The 23,797-nt window shown below is 42.9% G+C and overlaps 1 protein-coding gene across 5 annotated transcripts in view; it reads left to right on the top strand.

The window, feature by feature from the left end:
* Positions 1 to 23,797, top strand: part of nmnat3 (nicotinamide nucleotide adenylyltransferase 3) — a 74,736-nt gene that overhangs the window by 30,997 nt on the left and 19,942 nt on the right. For 4 of the 5 annotated variants that reach the window (XM_078208626.1, XM_078208632.1, XM_078208645.1 and 1 more), the window contains 2 exons: positions 4,375 to 4,558; positions 11,545 to 11,657. In XM_078208626.1, coding sequence (XP_078064752.1) covers positions 4,375 to 4,558; positions 11,545 to 11,657 — 297 coding nt within the window. The remainder of the gene's footprint in view (positions 1 to 4,374; positions 4,559 to 11,544; positions 11,658 to 23,797) is intronic. The other variant, XM_078208653.1, reaches the window with a different exon arrangement.

Genomic DNA, 23,797 nt, shown 5'->3' on the forward strand with positions numbered 1-23,797 from the left:
GGTTTATTTGTGCTTTTGAATTGAAAAGGTTCAGTTTGGTAGAATGGATAAATTTGAAATCTTTGAATTCTTGGTTCATTTAGCTGCACATTCTTGCAAGGATCCACTATAGAGGTACTGGAACCTGTATTCAGGAAGCTGGGGACTGGACATATGCCGGATTTGTGGAATTTACAGTTTTTGGGTCCTAGGCCTAGCATGTACTTGTAAAACATGTTAGGTAAACAAAGGTAGTTTAAACAGATTTTTATTTGTATTGGTAAACTTTAGAAAGAGGTAAAGTTTTAAATGGGTTTAATTTCATGTTTCTGTGCCTGGAAGCGTAAAATCTATAGAATTGGGCTGGACGAAGGTATCTGTATGTATGGGAGTTGGTTTCAATTCCACTTTTGATTCTATTGTGCTTAGGGAGGGTTATGGCATGAAGAGTAAATAGAAGTAAGTCATTGCCTCGCAACGGGAGGCTACTTTCCAAAGGGAAGGGCTTTCCTTTGTTCTTAGTTTTAACTGGATGCCAGAGCAGTTGAAGACAGGACACTGAGGAGTGAGCAGCTCTCAATTCTGCCAGGAGAAGCTGGACAGAACAAGGGAGTTGCAATGATGCAAACTTCTGAAGGAACAAGATATAATCCAAACAACCAAGGAACTGGGACAGAATGAATGTTTAAGACAACTGAAATTAAGTGAACAGAGACAAAGGTATTGTTCAGAAGAATTCAACAAAGAAGTGTTCGGAGTTAAAGAGACAAGTGCAGCAACTAGATTTAAAGTGAGACAGCAGACTCCAGAGATAAATGAACCATTTTATGTCATTTTAATTGTTAAAGCAATTATGAGCAGTTTGTTCAGCAGTCAAAACAAAGATATCTTTAAGGGAAAAACAGAAAATGCTGGAAAATCTGACAGCATCTGTGGGGAGAGAATAGAGCCAACGTTTCGAGTCCAGATGACCCTTCTTTGATGACAAACCTAAAGTAATGTATGAAAAATAAAGAATAAAAGACTTTAAATATAACTCATTTTCATGTTCTCGATTTGGGGCTGCCGGATAAGGGATTCAGACCCTACAATGAAGGAAAATAAACAATGCTCGTTGGGGAGATTTTTAAAAACACCTATATTACTAAAGGGGCATGAACTTGTCCTGCTCATTTGAGGTATTGTTCTCTTGTGGGAGAGGGTTGAAGCTCATCCAATTTATCAGTGGAAGTGCAATTTGGAGGCTGTGACCATCATGAACAGACAAGTGGCGGGGGGAGACAGATGAGGAGGTCATAACGTAATGACCTAACCTTTGTGATCAGTGATGAAGGGAGGACATTCGCTGCTTACAAAGAGTTAGTGGGCTTTACATTGTCAATCTCCCTTATTCTGGCGTGATTTTTCAATCTGCTGCCATCTATAGGCAATTTGTGCCATCTAGCATCGATTAAGTCATCAAGCAGGCTGAGCATTCAATCAGAATGAAGAATTCCCACAGACAGTAAATCAGGAAACAAAATGGATTCGAATTTATTTTTAATCATTTTTAAAGAAAGCAAAATGAAGAATGGGGCATGCACATGAGTTTAAGGTAGAAGTTAAAAAATCTTCAAATTTGAAAATGGTTATTTAAAAAATAATGGAATGGAGAAAATGAGACACCATACTTAAAAAAAAAAATTAGTTCTGTTCAAAGTCAAAGTAATTACCATTTCGTATGCCGTCAAAAGCTCAATTACACTTCATTCAACAAGGTTCAGCGTTTTCAAAGAATTTTAAAGTGAGAATATTGTGAAAAAAGTTGGATCTCATGTTGTATCACCGATTTTCTGTTAATTGTATCTGTGAAGATCTAACAGCACATCCTGTAGAGGAATAAGGTATTACTGGCATCAATCTCTGGGACTGTGGGGAAATATCCAGCCTGCATTCGCCGTCAGAGTGAACAGCGATGCGGGTGGAAAATCTGAATGGAATCAGGAAAGGCGATGCTCTCCAAAGAGATTGCAGGGACGATTCTCCCATCCTGACCTGCAATTTTTCTGTTGGGTTGGGGTGGGAGATGTGCGTCACCGGCCTTGTTCCGGGATTTGCGCATATGCCAGGAATGCATGTGCATCTCCCAGAGCCAGAGAACAGTCGCCGGTCAGACCACGCCGCAAACCGGCAGTAAGACAGGTAAATAATTTGAATCTTTTAAAAATTTATTTTAAATGTAATTATCGGGAACTTACTGGTCCCGATTGAATCTCCCACCCCGCCAGGAGTACTTCATTCCGGCGGGATTTAGAGTAGCTGCCCATGTTCGGGGAACTAGCAGGGAGACCCCGCCGGAATGAAGGGGAGGGCAATTGGGCCTTCCAGGGGTCGGGCGGCAGCGGGGGGTGGTGCCCCCTGGGCATGGGCACCGTGGCAGTGCCAGCCTGTGCCCCTTGGCACTGCCCAAGGGGCAAAGTGCCCATGCCCGTGAACACCTTGGCACTGCTCATCAGGCATTGGGCAATGCCAAGGGGGCAGGGTCTATTGTGGATGGGGCCTATGGGTGATCGGTGGGGGTGGAGTGGGGGGTCCTGCTGCCGCTCTGCATGGGGATTGGTCTGGGATGGAGGGAGGGCAGCGATTGGGACAGGCTAGGGGGGTTGTGGTCTGCTAGGGGGGGGGGCCTACCTCCTGGGGGGAGGTCAGCGGTGGTGGGGGGGGGGGGGAGGTCTGCTGGGGTGAGGGGGTGGGCGGGTCACGACTGCTGGGGGGGGGAGGTGAGCTGGACATCGGGGCGCTCTGGGGCAGGGGGGATATCAAGGCTATCCCGGGGGACGCAATTGTGCCTTGGGGGAGGGGGGGGTGGGGGGGTAGTCTGGAGGGGCAGCATTCCGGGGGTCCCGGGCTGGCCTGTGATCGAGCTGGCTAGCAAACCGGGGGACTGACAGATCGGGACCATTGCGCATGTGCAGAGTTCCAGAACTGTCAGACTCCGGTGCGAATAGACCCCGCCCACCCCTGGGCTTTTAATGAGATTCACGATTGTGACCTCTGCATTGCACAGAGTGGGGAGATTCGAGTGAGAAACTGAACTGACAAAACAGTCGTGATCTCGAACAGTTTTCCCACCAATTCGTCACTTTTGGGAAAATCGTCCCCTATGTTTCACCCACAAAGGACGAGAACCTCATTTTAATGGTATTGAATAAATTTTAATCTCATTACCCAGCCCTGTCACCTGCAACATGAGCCGCCCCTCACTGAATATTCAAACCTTGGCGAGGCTTGCAACAGCGTCTTAAAAATGGGATTCCGTCAAGGGGATCCCTCCAGCGGCGCACAGCTAAGTATAGCCCCGGGAGAGAGAGGAACATGCCAGTACTGCCCCATGGTACAGGTTGGCAATGCCAGGTTGGTGCAGGCCGTCGGTTGGGGGGGGTGGGGGGGGGTTGTGGCATCCACTTGCATGTGGTGGAGGGGTGAGCAGGCAGTGAGTGAGGAACTTGTAATTACAGGGGGAACACTGGCGATACTTCTGCAGTGTTAGTGAGTTAATAATTGTCTCAGGGCTGGGGGACCACCAATACCTCTGATCTGGGCATCCTTTAAAGATGGTGCTCGATCTCTGTGGAGCTGATTACCAGCTCTATCAGGCCCTGCTCTTTTTTTCACTCAGAGAAGCTCAAGATCTGGAGTGAAAACTGGTCTGTGGACCTGGAGAGCTACTCACCAGTTTTCAGTCTGAACCTGACACTGAAAAAGTATGGTGAGGGTTCTGCCCAATGTCTGATTCACATAGTTAATCCTTTTATTGCATCTCCAATTGATTCTCAGAAAGCTGAAGATTTTTTTCTGCAACCTTTCCCTTAGGCAATGTTCCCACTAAGGTGTGTGGGTGTGCTGCCACACTGCCTTAAAAGTGACCACAGTAAGAGTCTCACAGCACCAGGTTAAAGTCCAATGTTGGACTCTAACCTGGTGTTGTGAGACCTCTTACTGTGTTTACCCCAGTCCAACGCTGGCATCTCCACATTAAAAGTGACCATACAGGTCTTGCTCATGTGTGTGTGTGTGTGTGTGTGTGTGTGTGTGTGTACTGCCATACAAAGATAATTAAATGTGCTACCCATTGGATAAAAAGGGCCACATGGAACAATTAAATTCTAAAGGGACATTGCCCACAGATTCTTCCAAAATACCAAGTTTTATTTAGGAAGTAACATTTTTTCTCATTCACACTGTGACAGAAATGGCACTGCCACAAAAAAGAGGAGAAAAGGAAAAATCAGAAAACCTACCTTATCGTGAAACACGTTCACTGAATTAATCAATTAAACAACAGCTGGTGCTTAATTTTCGGGATCGATTCAAATTGTAGCCCGAATTCAGTTGTATTTATTTATGTTTTTGCAGGACAGTATAAAGTTATCAGGGGTATCATATCCCCAGTTAACGACAGATATGGGAAGAAAGGATTGGCGGCAGCAAAACACCGTGTTGCTATGGTTCAGCAAGCTCTGCAGACCTCAGACTGGATAACCCAGGAGCCATGGGAGAGTCAGCAGGAGCAGTGGGTGGAGACTGTAATGGTGCTGAGGTAAAGCTCACAACTCCTCCGATACAAATCAAAAGCTTTGTTGCCTGAAAGCATGTTGGATCTGCCGTGTAATTTCAGTTTAGAGGTTGAGTTAATGATCAGTCTGCAGCAAAATAGATTAGGAAATTGATAGATCTCAGAGAGTGACAGCTGTGTTTCCCAAACACAAACAACATAATTGAATTGGCTAGTAATTGACAATTCCAGTCTCCAGGCTTTGTGTTGGTTCTTCTGGATGGTTCTGTGTATTTTATGACAGGATCTATTTTAATTGCTACATGATGGAAGAACAAGACACAACAAATGACTCAGAAATTTATTTGTGGAGATCTCAACAAAATATTGATTTGTGGGCGGCAGATATGCGATGGATCAGAAGCCATCTGGCAATGCCTGAAGAGTAATTTGGCATGGCTCTTCTATTTCCCACCTCTGTCTATATCTATTTTCTAAAGCCATAGAAACTCCTCCAGCCCTGCAGCAATCCAAAATATCATCACTGCACTAATGGACATCCCCAATTTTAATTACTCTACCTTTGGTGATCACGTCTTCAGTTGCTTTGGCCCTAAGCTCTGGGATTGCTATCTTCTGCCTCTCTCCCTCACTTTCCCCCTTTGAGGTACTCCTTAAAACCTACCTGTTTGACCCGTTTTTTGGTGATTTGGTGAAATCTCCTCAACAGGCTCAGTGTCATATTTTATTTCATAATGTTCCTGTGAAATGCCTTACTGGGACATTTTATTACAGTAGAAATGCTGTACAAATATAAATTGTTGATGCCCCAAATATTTAATTTGAGCAGGCATTGCTGGTGTGTGTTACACCTACTTCATTGTGTGGTTCTGGTTGAGAGCTGAGCAGTTGATGTTAGGAATGTATGGCATTTAGGATCTATCTGTGCTTTTAAGGGATCCCAAAATCTAAACTCAATAATAATCTTAAAGCACATTCAAGCCGTGATCTGAAATATTTAAAAATAATAGCAACAGGATGACATTCCAAAATTTTGTTTCCTGATGGCATAGTTCCTATTCACTCTGAAGTGTCAAGCTATCTACCCCAAAACCAATTCTCTGCCCTTTTATATTCCTTTTCAAATACCTATCCAATTGCATTTGAAATTATCTTATTATTTACTTGCACTGTAGCATTCATAGAAACATAGATTTATGGTACAGAAGGAGACCATTCAGCCCATCATGTATATGGTAGCGATATGAAAGCCACCCAGCCTAATCTCAATTTCCATGTTCTAATAACATTTTCTGTGAAAATAATGTTCCTTTCCAGTGATGATCCTAAGTTTGTGCCCCTTAATGCTAATTCCTAAGCGAGTGGATGCGATCTTTACTATTTATCTCCTCGTTAAGGTTTCATAATGTTGAAAACTGCTATTAGAGTCCTTCTTCAACCCCCATTGTTCCTGCGAGAAAGCTGCAGTTTTGAGAATTCCTTCATAACTGTAATTTCTCACCTTCGTAACATCCACACAGATCTTTTCAAATCTTTTCATAAACCTTTTTCATAATGAAGTGGTGTCGGGTGAATGCTGGGACCTGTTACAAGTTCGGATATGGGCAGCAGAGTTATGGATGGGCTCACGTTTATGGAGGACAGAAGATAGGAGGACAGCCTGGAGGCCATTGGAATAATCAATTATAAGACAAAGTCATGGGTAAGGGTTTCAGCAGCAGATAGACTGGGGCAGTTGGGTGATGTTAAGGAAGTTACAAAGGGTGTAAACAGTCTGGTCCAGCGTCAGACAGTTGCCAGTTGACAGTGGGATGGCTAGGGAATCTAAAACCCAGAATCTCAAATTTGACCCCTTCTCTGTTTGAAGTTAGTGGCACAATAGTTAGCGTGGCATTTTTTCACGACGGAAGGATAACTAAACTTGGGTGGCTGCTCTGGACTGTAATGCAGTAACTCTTATTGTAAAGTGTATATATGAATATGAGGCGAGGATGTGGGCAGGTTTGGCTGATTCCCTGTACCATTGAACAGCCTACAAACATTTATAGTTTAGACTCAGACATGAAGACAGCTGCTTGGGCAAAGTGACAAAGGATGACTCCTGCCCTTGGAGATGTAAAGTAATGAGAATGAGTAACGAGCAATTTCTAAGAAAAAATGTGATTTGTTTTTGCAATTCCATCTTTGTTCCTCATTTTAACACTGAGAGTCTTGGATCACAATCTATAACCAGACATTCAAACATGTAGAAAAGACACAATTGTTTTATTTGTCTTCATTTTTGTATTCCCTCCTGTGAGGAAAAAGTCAAATTTCTGATCAGACTTTCTTGTTCATTGGCCGTTAGTTGGTATTTGGGATGTGCTGAGGTTGTGAGAGGTGTTGTATAAATGCAAGACCTTTCTTTCTACACAGTCATGCCAACGTATATAACTTACCATCTGAACCTGGCAGAAAATTACAGTGACAAAAAAAAACTACCGAACTCCATGATTCATTGCAATGACACTGTGCTTCAAGAGCACCTCAAGCTGTGACTGTTGCAAAACAGTTTTTTTGGAAAAGGGAAAATTAACTCCATTTACGGATTTGTAGAAATGCAGTGTTGAGCTTGTGCACACTTTTCCGTCAAATTCCTACATACCATGATAGAACAGAACTCTGCAACGAGTTTAAATAAAACCTTGAGCATTATCAGTAGAGAGCATTTCCGCCACAGTAAATAAATGTTTTCAGCATTGCTGTAGTTATCAGTTGTGTGTTGACAGTTATGATATAATAGTGATAGCGTGAATCATAAACTGCCTGCAAAAAAATAGAAAGGGTTTACTATTCGGAGCTAAAATCCAACACTGCAGTCCCCACAATATCAAATGTTTGATGATTTGCTCGTCGACTTTCTGGCTATTAGGTAACATACTGATAAGCTTAGTAAACTCATTTTTCCAGATGCTGATACTGGTTCAGACTTTAGATTGGAATCCTGCCCTTTGAGCAAGCTGATAAGTGCAATAGCACGTGTCCAGCGATTATATTTCAGGAGATGCTTTTTGTCATTCGAATGGGCATACCGGGCCTGCAGAACCAATTTTTTTGATCCAAATCCAAATTAAATTTTTTATTTGGTTCAGGGGTTCAAAGAATTGCTGAATTAGTGCTAAGCAGGAAAGCTTCTGGGCAGGCTTATTGCAGTCCTCGTGACACATGGAGTGATTCAAACAAGTAGTGACGGGAGCATTGTGACCGAGGGTGTGAATAATCAATCATGTGCAGCATTGAGATATCCATCGGGTGCTTTGCTTCAGCACCGCAGTGAAGCGACAAGCCGTTCTGGAGGAAATCTGTTTGAATCAAACGGAAATGCGATTGGCTCCATGGTTAGCTGAGGCTCTGGATCTAAGAGTGGCTTTATTCCACTGGTCGTACTCTTTATAAACTATAACATTTCTATGACAGAGCTCTTCAAAGCTTTGGAGAATACAAATAGTATTGAAAAATATTATTGAAACTGTGCAATTGTCAGAATCATCAGAATTATTTTTTATCATCAGAAAACTGGACTACCTGCTGTCAAATTTTGTTTGGCAATTCTGCTTACTCAAGTCACTGTTGGTTGCTGTCGCTTTAGCCGTATTGGCCCTAAGTTTTGGAAGCACCTTGCCCCCACCCCCTCCCTAAACCTCTCCATTGTTCTCCCTTTCTTTCGTCCTGATGATTATCTTTAAAACCTACCTCTGACAAAGTCACGCACCTCTCCTAATATCTCCCTGTGTGGCTTGGCATCAAATTCACAGAAACATAGGATCTTTACAGTACATAAGGAGACCATTTGGTCCATCAAGTCTGCACTGGCTCGCTGAACAAGCATCCAATCTAGTCCCACTCCCCTGCCTTATCTCAGTAACCTTGCACATTCTTCCTTTTCAGATAGCAATCCAATTCCTTTTTGAATACCTCATTCAAATCTGCCTCCAACATCCTCTCAAGTAGTTTCTTCCAGAATCCAACCATCCACTCGGTGAAAAATATTTTCTTCACATCACTTTTACACCTTTTGCCCATTGTTTGGGATCTGTGCCCTCTTGTCCTTGATGCTTTCTCAAGTGGAAAAACAATTCTCACTATTTAGCCTGTCCATACCCCTCAGGATCTTCAATATCTCTAGCAAGTCTCCTCTCAGCCTTCTTTTCTCCAAGGAAAACAGTCCCAACTTCCCCAATCTAATCTTATAATTATGTTTCTTTATACCTGGAATCTCCTCTGTACTCTCTCCAATGCCTTCACATCCTTCCTCAAGTATGGTGCCCAGAACTGGATGCAGTACCTCAGATGAGGCCTAACTAATGTCTGATACAAATTCAACGTGACCTCATTACTCTTGCATTCAATGCCCCTGTTAATGAAGCCTAAGATACAATATGTTTATTAACTGCTCTCTCAACATTCCCTGCCATTTGCAATGACTTATGCACATAAAACCTTGGTCCCTCTGTTCCTGCACCTAAGAGTTTCTCCCTTTGTTTTGCACTGTCTCTCCATATTCTCCCTGCCAAAATGAATCACCTTGCACTTCTCGGCATTGAACGTCATCTGCTACTTGTCTACCCAATTCACCAACATGTCTATATCCTATGAAGCTCAAGACTATCCTCATTACAGTTGACAATGTTTCCAACCTTCATATCACCCGCAAATGTTGAAATCATGCCCTGCACTCCACAGTCTAAATCATTAATATTTAGCAGGAAAAGCAATACCGACTCCTGTGGATCACCACTATAAACCTTCCAGCAATCTAAAAAATAAACATTTACCACTGCTCTCTGTTTCCTGTCACTGAGCTGATTTCTTATCCATTTTTCCTTTTATTCTATGAGCTAATATTTTACTCACAAGTCTGTTGTGTCACTGTATTAAATGCCTTTTGAAAATCTATATATGTACCACATCAATAATGTTGCCCTTATCAACCATTTCTGTTACCTCCCCAAAAAACTCCAGCAAACATGATAACATGACTTTCCCTGAATGACTGGATGCTGGCTTTCCTTAATTATCCTGAACTTGTCTAAGTTACTATTGATTTTGTCCCAAACAATAATTTCTAGAATTTTCCCTACCAATGAAGTTACTCTGACTGGTTTGTAGTTGACGGTTTTACCCTTGCACCTCTTTTTGAACATGGGGTAACATTAACAATTCTCCCATCCTCTGGCACCAACCCTGTGTCTAAAGAAGACCGGAAGATTGTCATGAGTGCCTCTGCAATTTCCACTCTCATTTCTCTCAGTACCCTTGGATCAAATTATAGCTTTTTTCGATTACAGTATAAATTTAGTAGGTTTTCAAATACTCCATATTGAACAGACTATCCCTATTATCATATGGCGGCACGGTGGCACAGTAGTTAGCACTGATGTCTCACAGCACCAGGGACTCGGGCTTGATTCCCAGCTTGGGTCACTGTGTGTGTGGAATCTGCATGTTTTTCCCGTGTCTGCGTGGGTTTCCTCCGGGTTCTCCAGTTTCCTCCCATAGTCTGAAAGACGTGCTGGTTAGGTGCATTGGCCATACTAAATTCTCCCTCAGTGTACCTGAACAGGCGCCGGAGTGTGGCGACTAGAGGATTTTCACAGTAACTTCATTGCAGTGTTAATGTAAGCCGATTTATGACACCAATAAATAAACTTTTAAAACAACTCATGAACTCAGAGAAAGGGTTACTTCTTAAATTAGCCATGTAGGAACATATGAAGAATATGATGGAAAATTTACATTGACCGACTAACAAAGGAAATAAAATTTGGCTATTGGATGGCAGGAAGGAAAGCTAGTTAGGTCCATTTGGAAACTGTTTTGTTATTGTTAATGAAATGTTGGGCAGTGAATTGATTTGGCTTCATAGCAGTACAGATTTGCAAATCTACTGGCATGCTCACATCGAATAAAGATTACTTGAGGAGATGTTGAGCCTATAGCGCAACTGGCCAAGGTTTTCGCAGAGTAATTTGTTATATTGCAGAGATTGAAATATGCTTGCCACCAGAGGGCATCATGCATTAACGGTGAGAGAAAAAGAGATGGAGGAAGCCATGTTTAGAGGTGGTGAAAATGTTGCTGAGGGCCACAGCGAATCAAGGGTTTCTAAGGCGTTTAGAGTTTCGTCCTCCTTTTCTGCTTTTTCCCTTAAATTATCCCAATCGCATCAAATGGAAATTGCATTGAAGTTGCCCCTCCCAAGTGAGAGTAACCTCCATTACACCTGTCTGAGGCTGTACTTGGTGCTGTTAATAATTGCACCAGTTAGTTTTACACCGAAGAATTGAATGCCGATGTTTACCCATGACTTTTCAGGCCAGATTTGCATAAGTGCCCAGAAGTATAAAAAACTGTAAAATGGGGAAATAAGAATACTGGTCTGAACTGGTCTTATATACTTTAAAATGGAACACCAGTAATGCAGGGAAGTAAGAATACTGGGCTGAACTGTTTTTTCTTCCCTTCTGGGTGGTTAGATTTATAGTCAACAATCAGCATCAGTGCATTTTTAATACCATTATGACATCCAGCTTGCTATATTGCCATAAAGTCGTACATGTTTCCCGGTTTCAAATGAAATTAAACTGTGTACAATGTATGTATCAGTATTAGTTTTACACTAAATGAAGCTAAAAGCTGTGGACATTATCCTATTGTGGTTCAGCCAAAACAAGTATTTCTCACAAGGATATCTGCTTCTGCAGAGCTTACTGCGATAAAGGAGGTCAAGGAAACAGTCTGCCATTGAGAAATACAAGAGAAAATTGGTTACTGCTTCTGTAAAGTCTCCCATTTAACTGGAAACCATGTGCTGAAATCAGTAAAGAACAAATTAAAACTTGAAGTGATTCCCTTGTACTTTTGCTGAGATTCTGTGGGTATTAATTGAAAGCAGGACTAAATCTCCTTACGTATCTTTGATTGGATTATCATAAACACAGGTCTCACTGTTTTCCTTTCTTTGTTTTTAGGCACCATTACAATGCGTTGTTTCATCAATATCAAGCTATGAATGGAACATCTCTAGAAAGCACAAATACACTTCAACAGAAGCATAAGGTAGATCCATCCAGTGCTCAGTCAGGTATGTATGTTCAGGATTTTTTGATTTTCAGAGACCTGCTTATTTTTCTCAAAGTTTTTTGAGATTCCAAGTACTCTTTTTTTTCTTCTCATGGGTTTTCTCTCGCCCACTTCTACCTGAAAGTGTTGATCCTTCTTGAGCTTTGGATCTGTAGACTACCCCCTAGATACTTCACCTTCATCTGTGTGGCCAGTGTTTATATGTAAGTCTTGACTTTGAGAGTCAATGGGCTGTTCCACTGTGGGGGCATTGCTACAAGGACCGATACTCCTCACTCATTGTACCTGTGGACACTTTCAACAGGGTTCATCAGAGAAGGATAAGGAGTGAACCCTGCCATCAGCTTTTCTCCCTACTCTCTGAAAATCTAAAGCCAGTAATATGTACTGTCATTTATCATTACCAAGTTATTATCAGCTAACTGAGTACAAGTCGGGGATCAAAATGGGGACCTTTCCAGTCTGAATGGCTCAGCTACTGGTGTCATTGGGGGAACATTATTTTTGCTTAAAAAAATGAAGCTCTTTACTTGATATGGAAAGAAAATCTGTCTGATTGTGACTGACCTCTCAATTCACATTAGCATTTTTTTCAGAGCCCAAGGCACTTAAACCATTTAAAATATATTCTCCCATTTTCTCTTCTTGTTAGGAACCAATGCTTTTGCTAATTTAACCAACTGAAAAATTTACAAGATTAAACTGGGTGGCACAGTGCTTAGCACTGCTGCCTCACGGAGCCAGGGATCCGGGTTCAATTCCAGCCTCAGGTCACTGTCAGTGTGGAGTTTGCACATTCTTTCCCCGTGTCTGCGTGGGTTTCCTCCGAGTGCTCTGGTTTCCTCCCACATTCCAAAGATGTGCAGGTTAGGTTGATTGGCCATGCTAAATGACCCTAGTGTCAGGGGGATTAGCAGGGTAAATATGTGGGGTTACGGGAATTGGGCCTGGGTGGGATTGTGTGCAGACTCCGAATGGCCTCCTTCTGCACTATAGGGATTCTATGGTTGAAAACACTCATAAATTCCAAGCGCTCACAACAACCACAGTATTTCTGTGGAAAAGTTTTGAAATAATGCCACTGGCAAATTCTCAATACAATAATTGAACACCAATATTCTAGCTTCTGAGCAAATTAGCCCAGATTTTGCTGGAGGGTGTCTCTTCAATTAGAATCTTTCTCTTATTCTTCATTTCAAAATCTTTTAAGGCATAAGTTGCTGGAAGCACAAATAGATGAGGGCCAAGGATATCTGGGAACTTGGTGAATGTTGAGACTCACAGTCTATCTGTCTAATCTTGAGATTTTTAGGATTGAGAAAGAAACAGAGGGGCCGATTTTACCAAATCGGGACTAAGTGCCGGGTCCGGTCGTCAAACGGATCCGCGCCCGGCAGCCGCGCTCCAGCGCGCCCATACGTCTTTTTTTGGCACCGGTCTATTGGGCGGGGCTTAGCGCTGTTGGAGCGGCCGGAACTCCAACTGCACATGCGCAGTTCGGAACAGACCGCAGGCAGCGCGCCCGGGCGCGAAAGGCAAAGCAGCTCAGACAGCAGAGAGGATGAAAGGAATTCCCTTTGGAGGATAATGTCCAAATCACAGGAACTAAAAACCTGACAGTCCAAAATCTGGGATAATATTACAGGACAGGGATGGGGGGATATACATTTTGAAATATTATCCCAGATTTTGGACTGTCAGGTTTTTAGTTCCGGTGATTTGGACATTATCCTCCAAAGGGAATTCCTTTCATCCTCTCTGCTGTATGTGCTGCTCTGCCTTTCCCTTGGAGGAGGTGGGAGTAACGTGTCTGCCCCTGGGGTGGGGGGGGGAGGGGGAAGGAGGGGGGGGATCCCTCCTCCGATCCCTCCTCCGATCCCTCCTCCGATCCCTTCTCCAGTGGGGAGGAGGGATCGGCCGCAGACTGGCAGCCCCCCCCCTCCCACCCCCAGGGGAGACACGTCACTCTCCTTCTCCATCCCCCCTCCCCCCCCAAGGGCTGACATGTCACTCCCCTTCTCCATTCCCCCCCCCCCCCCCCAGGGGCAGACACATCACTCCCCTTCTCCATCCCCCCCTCCCCCCCCGACAGGGGCGGGGGGGGGCAGCGGCGGGGGCAAGGGCGGGGGTGGCGGGGAGGGGGTCCGCGAAGGATGGTTGGGGCGGGGGGTCCGCGAAGGATGGTTGGGGCGGGGGGTCCGCGAAGGATGGTCGGGGGGGATTGGCTTCGGCGGTTCCCCTGCTGAATTGGAGTCCCATTCGGACTTTTATTTAGCAGGTCGTTTAATGCGTGGACGCGAAATGGGCCGCAACCTGGTAAAGTCGGATTCGTCGGTAAAGTTGGGCGCGAGCTTCATTAAGTCAATTTAAATGCATGCAAATGCATTTAAATCATCGCGCCGACCGATTCGGGCGCGCGCCTGACCCGCGCCCGGATCGGGGCTCGATAAAGACGTGATCTGCCATGAGTTGGGTGCAGATCGCGTTTTAGGCCCGACGCCCAACTTTACCGCGATTTCACGGGCGCGAAATTTTGGTAAAATCGGGCCCAGAGTAATGATAGAGGAGGAGATCATGTAAATTAAAGCAAAATCGGGTCACAGAAAGGAATTGAAAGGGAAAATTGGATTAAGGGAGAAAAAGAGGCAAAAGAGTAAGAAAAATTAAGACATGTAATTTTATAAATCATGAAGAAGGATGTATGGCTATAATGTTTGTAGAAATGAGATTCCACTGTTTAAATTGACAGATGACAAAGGGTCATCTGGACTTGAAACGTCAGCTCCTTTCTCTCCTTACAGATGCTGCCAGACCCGCTGAGATTTTCCCGCATTTTCTCTTTTGGTTTCAACTTCCAGCATCCGCTGTAATTTGCTTTTATCCACTGTTTCAATTGTTCCCTTTTTCAGCCAGTCAGGTTGATTGATATTGCAAGAACAGAAATCATCTCGTTAATCAGGTACCTCGATTGTTAATTAGCAGCCCTTAACTGGCAATCATTGCACAAATGCCTCAATTTCATGAAATTCATGTGGAGGATGGGGGTGAGTTGCCGTTTTCACAGAGATACCAGTGGAGCAGTGCAAATTGTCTAGCAACCTGTGGCAATTTGTAATTCATGAAGATCTCTTCCTCACCACGGGTAGCTGGACGTTTTTCACATTATTAACGGCAAGGGCTACTCAACTTGTCATTGTTGTTTTGGCAGCAAAATCTAGGCCATTAAGTCAAGTTGGTCTCTTGGATGGGCATAAAAGGTCCCAAGACACATTTTGATTTTATTTTGATTTATTATTCCCACGTGTTATTGATATACAGTGAGAAGTATTGTTTGTTGCGCGCTATTCAAAGCATACTGTTCATAGAGCACATTGGGGAGAAGGAAATGAGAGAGTGCAGAATGTGGTGCTACAATCATAGCTAGTAAGAAAGATCAACTGAATGTAAGATAGGTCCATTCAAAAGTCTGATGGCAGCAGGGAAGAAGCTGTTCTTGAGTCAGTTGATACGTGATCTCAGACTTCTGTATCTTTTTCCTGACAGAAGAGAGAATGTCCAGGATGCGTGGGGTCCTTGATTATGCTGGTTGCTTTTCCGAGGCAACGGGAAGTGTAGATGGAGTCAATGGATGGGAGGCTGGTTTGACTGGGCTACAGATTGTGGTCCAGAGTCAGGGTCAATATTTGTTCTTCAAACAATATCACCAGAACAGATTACCTGGTCATTTACTTTATTGCCATTTGTGGGACTTTTTAACGCGAGAGAGGTGGTTCTCTATGCTACAGCAGTGGCTGTACTTCAAAAGTATTTAGTTGACAATGAAGCACTTTGGACATGCTAGAGTCTTGAAAGGCACTGCATAAATGCAAATTAATTCATTCTTTCTTTATTACCACAAGTGTCCTCAATGAAAACTCCAGCAAATTATTTCTGATTCTTCAGTAAATTCGCAAAGGAAAGAATAAATTCAGAAAATTTCAACTTTAAACTCTCTGCTTTCTGCTCCATTCCCTTACTGCTGGGAAGTAAGTATGTCAGTGTAACTTTTAATAGAACACTAATGGGAGCTCTGAGAAAGAAACATTGGTAAGTTTCTCTTTTTTGGGGAGGTGAAATGTCACACTGATCAAGAAGGATGTCAGACTGGAGTGTTTTTCTATGATTAACACCCAGCCTCATCATTGCGTGTTCCCAAGTAAGGCGAAGCATAGAATAGAAACAGACCATATAGCTCCCTTCACTCTTTCCCAACAGAGTACAGTAGTGCCTTAACTAGTCTCAGTAGAGCTGACTGTATTGCACTACGGTGTAGTGAGACTTCTATTTTCTACAAAACGCATTCCTTTGATCCATGAGTGACATTGTTCATTAAGGTTCAGAAGCACCTAAATTTGTCCTGCCTTTGGTTTCATATGTCCTTCACGTTCAGATGAATTGAATGGCTTCCTGCTGCAGTCCCACTCTTTAGTCCTAATTACAATTACAGGCTTCAGCAAACCACCACACTGTGTTCTGCATCAACTCATTTTAATTATTTAAACTGTGTGCTAGTTTTACTGCCTGTTCAGTTTACCAGCCCATTTTTAAATTCCCATTTGTACATCGGGACCTCTCCATGCATGTGCATGCAGTCCAGTTAGTAATAGAAGATATATTATGATGGTCTTCAAATCAGTTAAGAAGAAAAGTTCTTTAAAAATCTGTAAATTAATTTGCCTTCCCTTTCCCCTATTCCATAGTCAGCACAGCAGCTAAAAATATTACTTGTCTCCCAAGTGCCTTGGATTATTTTGTCTACTTAAATAACTAGCCGCTCGAATCCTGTTTTCAACACCAAGCTCAAAGACACATGCAGCCCATTTACAGAGTAGCTATTGACTGAGAAATAAAAAGTTTTCAATAAATAATGAAGAATAATAAATAATTCAAGACCAACTAATCTCTCTCCTGTTCTAGTGTCCTCTAAGTCTAAATTTATCATAGTTGGATCTTCACGCATGCTGCACACTCACCAATTAGTCACCCAAATGTCACTTAGCTTTCAGCTGATAGTCCTGACAATTTTAGAGGAACTCAGTTTATTTGGTCTTGACCAGCACTGACTCTCACTCAGGGAAATGTTTAACTCGTCCCCAGCAAAGGTGATCCAAACCTTTCAGGAATTTATCAGATGATTGTGAGAGGACAAGGTTAACATTTCAGTATGAAGCTGTCCTTTCACTTGAAGAAGGGGTGTGGGTGCCGTTGGTGAGGCCAGCGTTTCTGCCCATCCTGAGTTGCCCTTCAACTGAGTGGCTCACTAGGCCATTTCAGAGGGCAATTAAAAGACTGTGGGTCTGGATTCACATGTAAGCCAGACCAGATAAGAATGGCAGATTTCTTTCCCGAAAGGCCATCAGTGAATCAGATGGGTTTTTATGACAATAACAGTTTCACGGTCAACATTACCGAGACTAGCTTTCAAATTCCAAATTTTATTATTTGGATCTAAATTTCACCAGTTGCTGTGGTGGCATTTGAACCCATGTCCTCAAAGCATTGGGCTTCTGGCTTACTAGTCCAGTGATGCTACCACAAACCTGTCATGTCCCCTTAAATGTGGATGGTATGTATAATAGTTACCTAAAAATCATTAACCATAATGTATGAAATTAAGTCTGGCTCAAGGTTCCAAGATGGAAGAAAATACAAAGTCAAATACAAGTCATCAGGCTAATGAAGTCCAAAGCAAGTTGACAAATCCCAGATAGAAAGCTTGTTCAGTAAGAAAGAACTGCCATACAACTGAACTAGTTATGATGAAACAAATCCCACACTACAGTTTTTCAAGACTATCAACAACAACAGCTTGCATTTATACAGCACCTTTAAACTGGTAAAATGCCCCAAGGCCCTTCACAAGATTGTAATCAGACATGATAATATAGAACTAAAGATACATGAGGAAACAAGGCCAAAGGCTTGGTCAAGGAGGTGGATTTTAAGAAGCATTTTAAAGGAGAGAAGCATCAAGAGAGAATTTGAAAGCTTAAGGCCGAGTCAGCTGAAGGCGCGGTGACCAATAGTAAAACGAAGGAAGTGGTGGATGCTAAAGAAGCCAGGGTTAGAGAAAATAAAAACAGCTTTTCCCAATTGCAGGATATTTCAAAGCACCTTGATAATTTTGAAGTATAATCACTGTTGTAATGTAGAAAATATGGCAGCCAATTTGCACACAGCAAGCTCCGACAAACAGCAATGTGATAATGGTCAGGTGATCTGTTCTTATGATGTTGGTTGAAGGATAAATACTAACTGGGTTATTGAGGATAATTGGGGAGGTGATGGCCTAGTGGTATTATCACTAGACTGTTAATCCAGAAACTAAGCTAATGTTCTGGGGAGCTGGGTTTGAATCCCGCCACGGCTGGTAGTAGAATTTGATTTCAATAAAAGATATCTGCAATTAAAAAGCTACTGATGACCATGAAATCATTGTTGATTGTCAGGAAAATCCCATCTGGTCCACCAATATATTTTTGGGAAGGAAATCTGCCGTACTTATCCAGTCTGGCCTTTATGTGACTCCTGAGCCACAGTAATGTGGTTGACTCTCAGCTGCCCTCAGGCAACTAGGGATGGGCAATAAATGCTGGCCAGCCAGCGACCCACAAGTCCCACGATTGAGTAAAAAACTCCTGCTCTTTGAAATAGTGCCAGGGAATTTTTCACAACGTAGACTTCTCAGAGAGTTAAAGGACTGGAGGAAGTCACAGAGATACAGCTGGGCAAGGACTTGGAGGGATTGAATGTGATAAAATCATTGAGATCATTGAAAATAATATTGGATAGAATCCTCAATGAATTGTTAATGTGCTTATTGCCTGATAGGTACGACCATTGAAGAAAAAGTATGCCTAATGACTGCTAGCTTGTAGTAGTCACTGTTTGACAGTTTGTGTGAAAGAAGTTCAGTGATTCACAAGAGTAGTCAAGGTCAGTGAATGCATATTCAAATGCTATATCCATATAGTTGAATAACTAGCTCCACATAGTGTTCAATACACCACCTCCCCCCTTTACTCACCTACCTACAATCTCAATCAACCATGGCTCACATCTCAAATTTCATAGTTTTAGCTCACACACATAACAGTGCTGTAATCCGACATCAGATTGCCCATACTGCTCACTATTCCACTGTGACTAACACATCACTCAGATACACCGCACCACATTCACTAACAATCCACTTTCTTGCAGGACAGGGTAAGGCAGGACTGCAGGCAGTGGCAGCTAACTGACATGGGATAGACACAGCTGTGTGTCCTCACCCTATGGAGGAGACTGTTCTCCATCAATAGAGTGAGCCTGTGCCAGTGTCAGAGCTTAAAGCCTGGATGAATGTAGTCTGCTCCTACTTAATCCTCCTTACCACACCCTGCTTCTCCTCATTCCACAATCCCTTCTCATTCCAAGCTCCAGATTTTCTAAGCATGTTTCTCTGACTTTTCCTCCACCAACCCTTCTATCCCCTCAGTGCAACCCTATCCTTATGTCTTTCTCCCATCAGATAACCAAGGACTGCAAGTAAATTGTATGGGGGTGTAAAGTGGAGAAGGAATGAGAGACTGACGATGATGTAACACCATCACTCAGTCTCATATTCATGACGACCGTCTCGAATACTGACACAACGTGAACTTTAGAAGATAGGGATAGGATCTTTAGCTGGCCAGCAACCAGAGAGAACTGCAGCCAGAGAGTGCCAATTCATTGCAGAATGAGGTTGCACAAGAGTTTTGCTCCAGAGGACTCATGAAGACTTCAGCGTGCAGAAGACTGATGGGGATGCGCACATAAATGTTTTTTGCATTGGCTGGCCCACCACAAAGCCTTTGGTTGCTCTCAAGAAGCTGGAGGAGTCCTGCAGCAACCTTGCTTAGATCCCACCTATTCCAGCATGCAAGTGATGACCAAATCCATGAGCACACTTCTGGATCAAATATTAGTCAGCTCATGTTGGCCAATATCTGAGCTTCAATTGCAGCATAAGCAGAAGCCACCCAATGTTGTACAAGCTCAAACTTGTGTGGGGTTACAGGGACATGGTCGCGGAGAGGGCCTGGGTAAGACACTCTGTCAGAGAGTTGGCACAGACTCGATGGGCCAAATGGCCTCAGTCTGTACTGTAGGGATTCTATGAACTGAAGTTGTAAAAGCTCATTTCAAACTGATTCCATCATGGCTGCTGACACCAGTGTTTGAGAGAGTTCCAGACCTCTAGCACCCGCTGCCTATGTGACACTGTGATAGACTGACTTTCCGTCTCACATGGAATTAAAGGATATGGGAGTGGGCAGGAAAGTGGAGTTGAGACCATGGATGATTATCCATGATCGTACTGGATGGCAGAGAAGTCTCCTCCTACCATTCATTATGTTCTTAAGGTTCTTAACTACAGCCCAGAAAGATGTAACCCTAATTTTAAGACTGCTCTTAGTCTTAGGCTCCCCAACCAATGGAAATGGTTTCTCCTTCTCTTTGCACTTTCACCCTTTTCTAGCTTTCATTATTTGGAAGGTACAGTGCTGGGTCCTTTTTACATTCCAAGTGGATAACCTCACATTTGCCAATTACAAACTGCCCAACCAGAAAAGAGCTGTGTTCCTTCCTTCCTCCTCTTCAGGTCTTCCCATATCCCTGGTGGCAAGGATTGTAGTGTCATGATGACAATGGATGCAGCAGAGCAAAGCGAATTCTGGAGAGTGCTGCAACACTCCTGTCATACTGAGGCATGCAGAGTCTAAATGACAAAGTACACACTAATCTCTTATGTGGGACTTTGTCAAAAGCCTTCTGAAAGTACAAATAAACCATATCCACTGACTCCACCTCATCAACTCTGCTAGTTACGTCCTCAAAGAATTCCAGTAGGCTTGCGAAGCATGATTTCCCTTTCGCAAATCCATGCTGACTCTCTCTGATCCTGCCACTGTTTTCTAAGTGGGATGTAGATTATCAGGACCTGGGGATTTATCAACCTTCAATCCCATCAATTTCCCCAACACAATTTCTCTACTGGTACTGATTTTCTTCAGTTCCTCCCTGTCACTAAATCTGGTGTTCCCCAACGTTGATGGTCTATTATTTGTGCCCTTCTTTGTGAAGACTGAACCAAAGTATGTATTTAGTTGCTCAGCCATTTCTTTATTCCCCATTATAAATTCCCTGTTTCTCACTGGAAGGGACCTACATTTTCCTTCACCAATCATTTTCTTTTCACATACCTTTTACAATCAGTTTTTATTTTCCCTGGCAACCTTGCTCTCGTACTTTATTTTCCCATTCTTAATCAATCCCTTGGTCCTCCTTTGCTGAATTCTAAACTGTTCCCAGTCCTCAGGTCTGTTTTTCTTCTGGCCTTTTTTTATGCCTCTTCCTTGGATTTAATACTATCTCTAATTACCCTTGTAAGCCATTGTTTGGCCACCTTTGCACCAGACAGGAATAAGCAACTGTTGCAGTTCTCCCATGCGCTCTTTGAATGTTTGCCGTTGCCAATGAACCATCATCCCTTGAAGTAACATTCCCCAATCTGTCGTTGCCAACTCGCACCTCATACCATCCTAGTCTCCTTTATTAAGATTTAGGTAAACCTCACAACTTCTCAGACATTTCCACTTTGGTGTGAAATTCTAAGAGGAAGTTCAGAGGCAAACTGCTTCCTAAAACAAAGACTCTCCCAGCTTAACATTGGATAGCTGCCTCCAATTCAAACCTTTCACAGCTTCTCCACAGGAGCTGATCTTCACAAAAGAGGGAACAAATAACTTCCTGGAAATGTGAGGGAACTATGAGCCTACTGAGTGGGTAGAATTGAAGGAAATCAGTGTTAGTAAGAAAATGGTGATGGGGAAATTAATAGAGTTAAAGGCTAACAAATTACCTGAGCCTAATCATCTGTACCCCAGAGTACTAAAGGAAGTGGCCATGGAAATATTGGATGGATTGGTGGTCATCTTCCAAAGTTCTATAGACTCTGCAGCAGTTCCTATAGATTGGAGGGTGGCAAATGTTACCCCACTCTTTAAAAAAGGAGGGAGAGAAAACAGGATAATTACAGACCAGTTAGCCTGGCATCAGTCGTGGAGAAGATGCTAGAGTCTACTATAAACTACATCATAACAGAACATTTGGAAAGCATTAACAGGGTTGGACAAAGCGAGCATTGGTTTACGAAAGGAATACGAAAGGAAAATCATACTTAACAAATCTACTGGGTTTTTTTTTGAGGATGTAACTAGTAGAATAGATAAGGGAGAACCAGTGGATGTGGTGCATTTGGACTTTCTGAATGCTTTTGATAAGACCCCTCATAAGAGGTTAGTGGGCAAAATTAAAGCACATAGAATAGCAGGTAATGTATTGGTATGGATCGAGAATTGGTTGACAGACAGGAAACAGAGTGGAAATAAATGGGCCTTCTTCCGAGTGGCAGATAATAACTAGTAAGGTACCAGAGGGATCAGTGTTTGGGCCCCAGCTGTTCATGATATATATAAATGACCTGGATGAGGGAACCAAATGTAACATTATCAATTTTGCTGATGATACAGAACTGGACAGAATTATGAGTTGTGAGGAGGATGCAAGGAGGCTTCAAAGTGATTTAGACAAGTTGAGTGTGAGTGTAAACACATGGCAGATGCAGTACAACGTGGTTAAATGTAAAGTTATACAGAACAGAAAGGGGTATTACTTAAATGGTGATATGTTGGGAATGTGAATGTACAAAGGGATCTGGGTGTCCTTGTATACTAGTCAATGAAAGTGGAGAGGCAAGTACAGCAAATAAGAAGGCAAGTGGTATGTTGGCCTTCATTGCAAGAGGTCTTGAGTTCAGAAGTAGAGATGTCTTACTGCAGTTATACGGGGCCTTGATGAGATCACGGGGTATTGCATGCAGTTGTGGTCTCCCTACCTAAGAAAGGATATATTTGCCGTAGAGGGAATGCAGCAGAGGCTCACTAGGCTGATACCAGGGTTGGTGGGATTGTCCTATGTGGAGAGATTCACTCAACTAAGCCTGTATTCACTGGAATTGAGAAGGATGAGAGGAAATTTGATTGAAATGTTAAAAACTCTCACGGGGCGAGGCAGACTAGCTGCAGGGAGGATGTTTTCCCAGAATGGGAAATCTAGAACTAGGGAGCACAGTCTCAGGATATGGGATAGATCATTTAGGATTAAGATGAGGAAAGATTTTGTCACTCAAAGGGTAGTGAACCTGTAGAATTATCTACCATTGAAGGCTGTGGAGGTCAAGTCATTGAATGTCTTCAAGAAGGAGATAGATTTTTTTTAGATTTTAATGGCATCAAGGGGTATGGGGAAAAATTAGGAATATTGAGATTGAGAATTAACCATGATCATATTGAATGGTGCAGCAGGCTCGAAGGGCTCCCTTTTGAATTTCAACAGCTGAGAAAATAATTTCCCCACTTATCTCATAATGCAAATTTCAGATTCAACCTATTTAATTATAGCTCAAACTGACTATAACCTCTCATTACAAGTGCATAAACCTATCTTTAACTTTTCATCCTTTTGACCTCACAGACATCCTGTCTTGAGTACCGTTCCCCCTGTTCAATTAACCCTGCTCTCTCACACTCGCGCACACACACACACACACACACACACACAAACACACACAAAATTTTTGTTTATATAGAAAACATAAACACACAGGTGGCACAGTGGTTAGCACTGCTGCCTCACAGTACCAGGGACCCGGGTTCAATTCCCGTCTTGGGTCACTGTCTGTGTGGAGTTTGCACGTTCTCCAGTGTCTACCTGGATTTCCTCCGGATGCTCCGGTTTCCTCCCACTGTGGGAGGAAAGCAGAGCATCCGGAGGAAATCCATCCGGAGGAAAGACATGCTGGTTAGGTGCTTTGAACCGAACAGGCGTTGGAGTGTGGCGATTAGGGGAATTTCACAATAACTTCATTGCAGTGTTAATGTAAGCCTTAACTGTGACTAATAAATAAACTTTAACTTTTAAAAAATATATAAAAATATACACCTTTCACCATATCATTAAATCTGAAGGGATGAGACTCCATGTTATAGAGCCAGAGGGACTGTTTGGAAGGCA

The sequence above is a fragment of the Mustelus asterias genome, chromosome 3 (genome assembly GCF_964213995.1).
Source record: "Mustelus asterias chromosome 3, sMusAst1.hap1.1, whole genome shotgun sequence".
In the NCBI taxonomy this organism is placed as follows: Eukaryota; Metazoa; Chordata; class Chondrichthyes; order Carcharhiniformes; family Triakidae; genus Mustelus; species Mustelus asterias.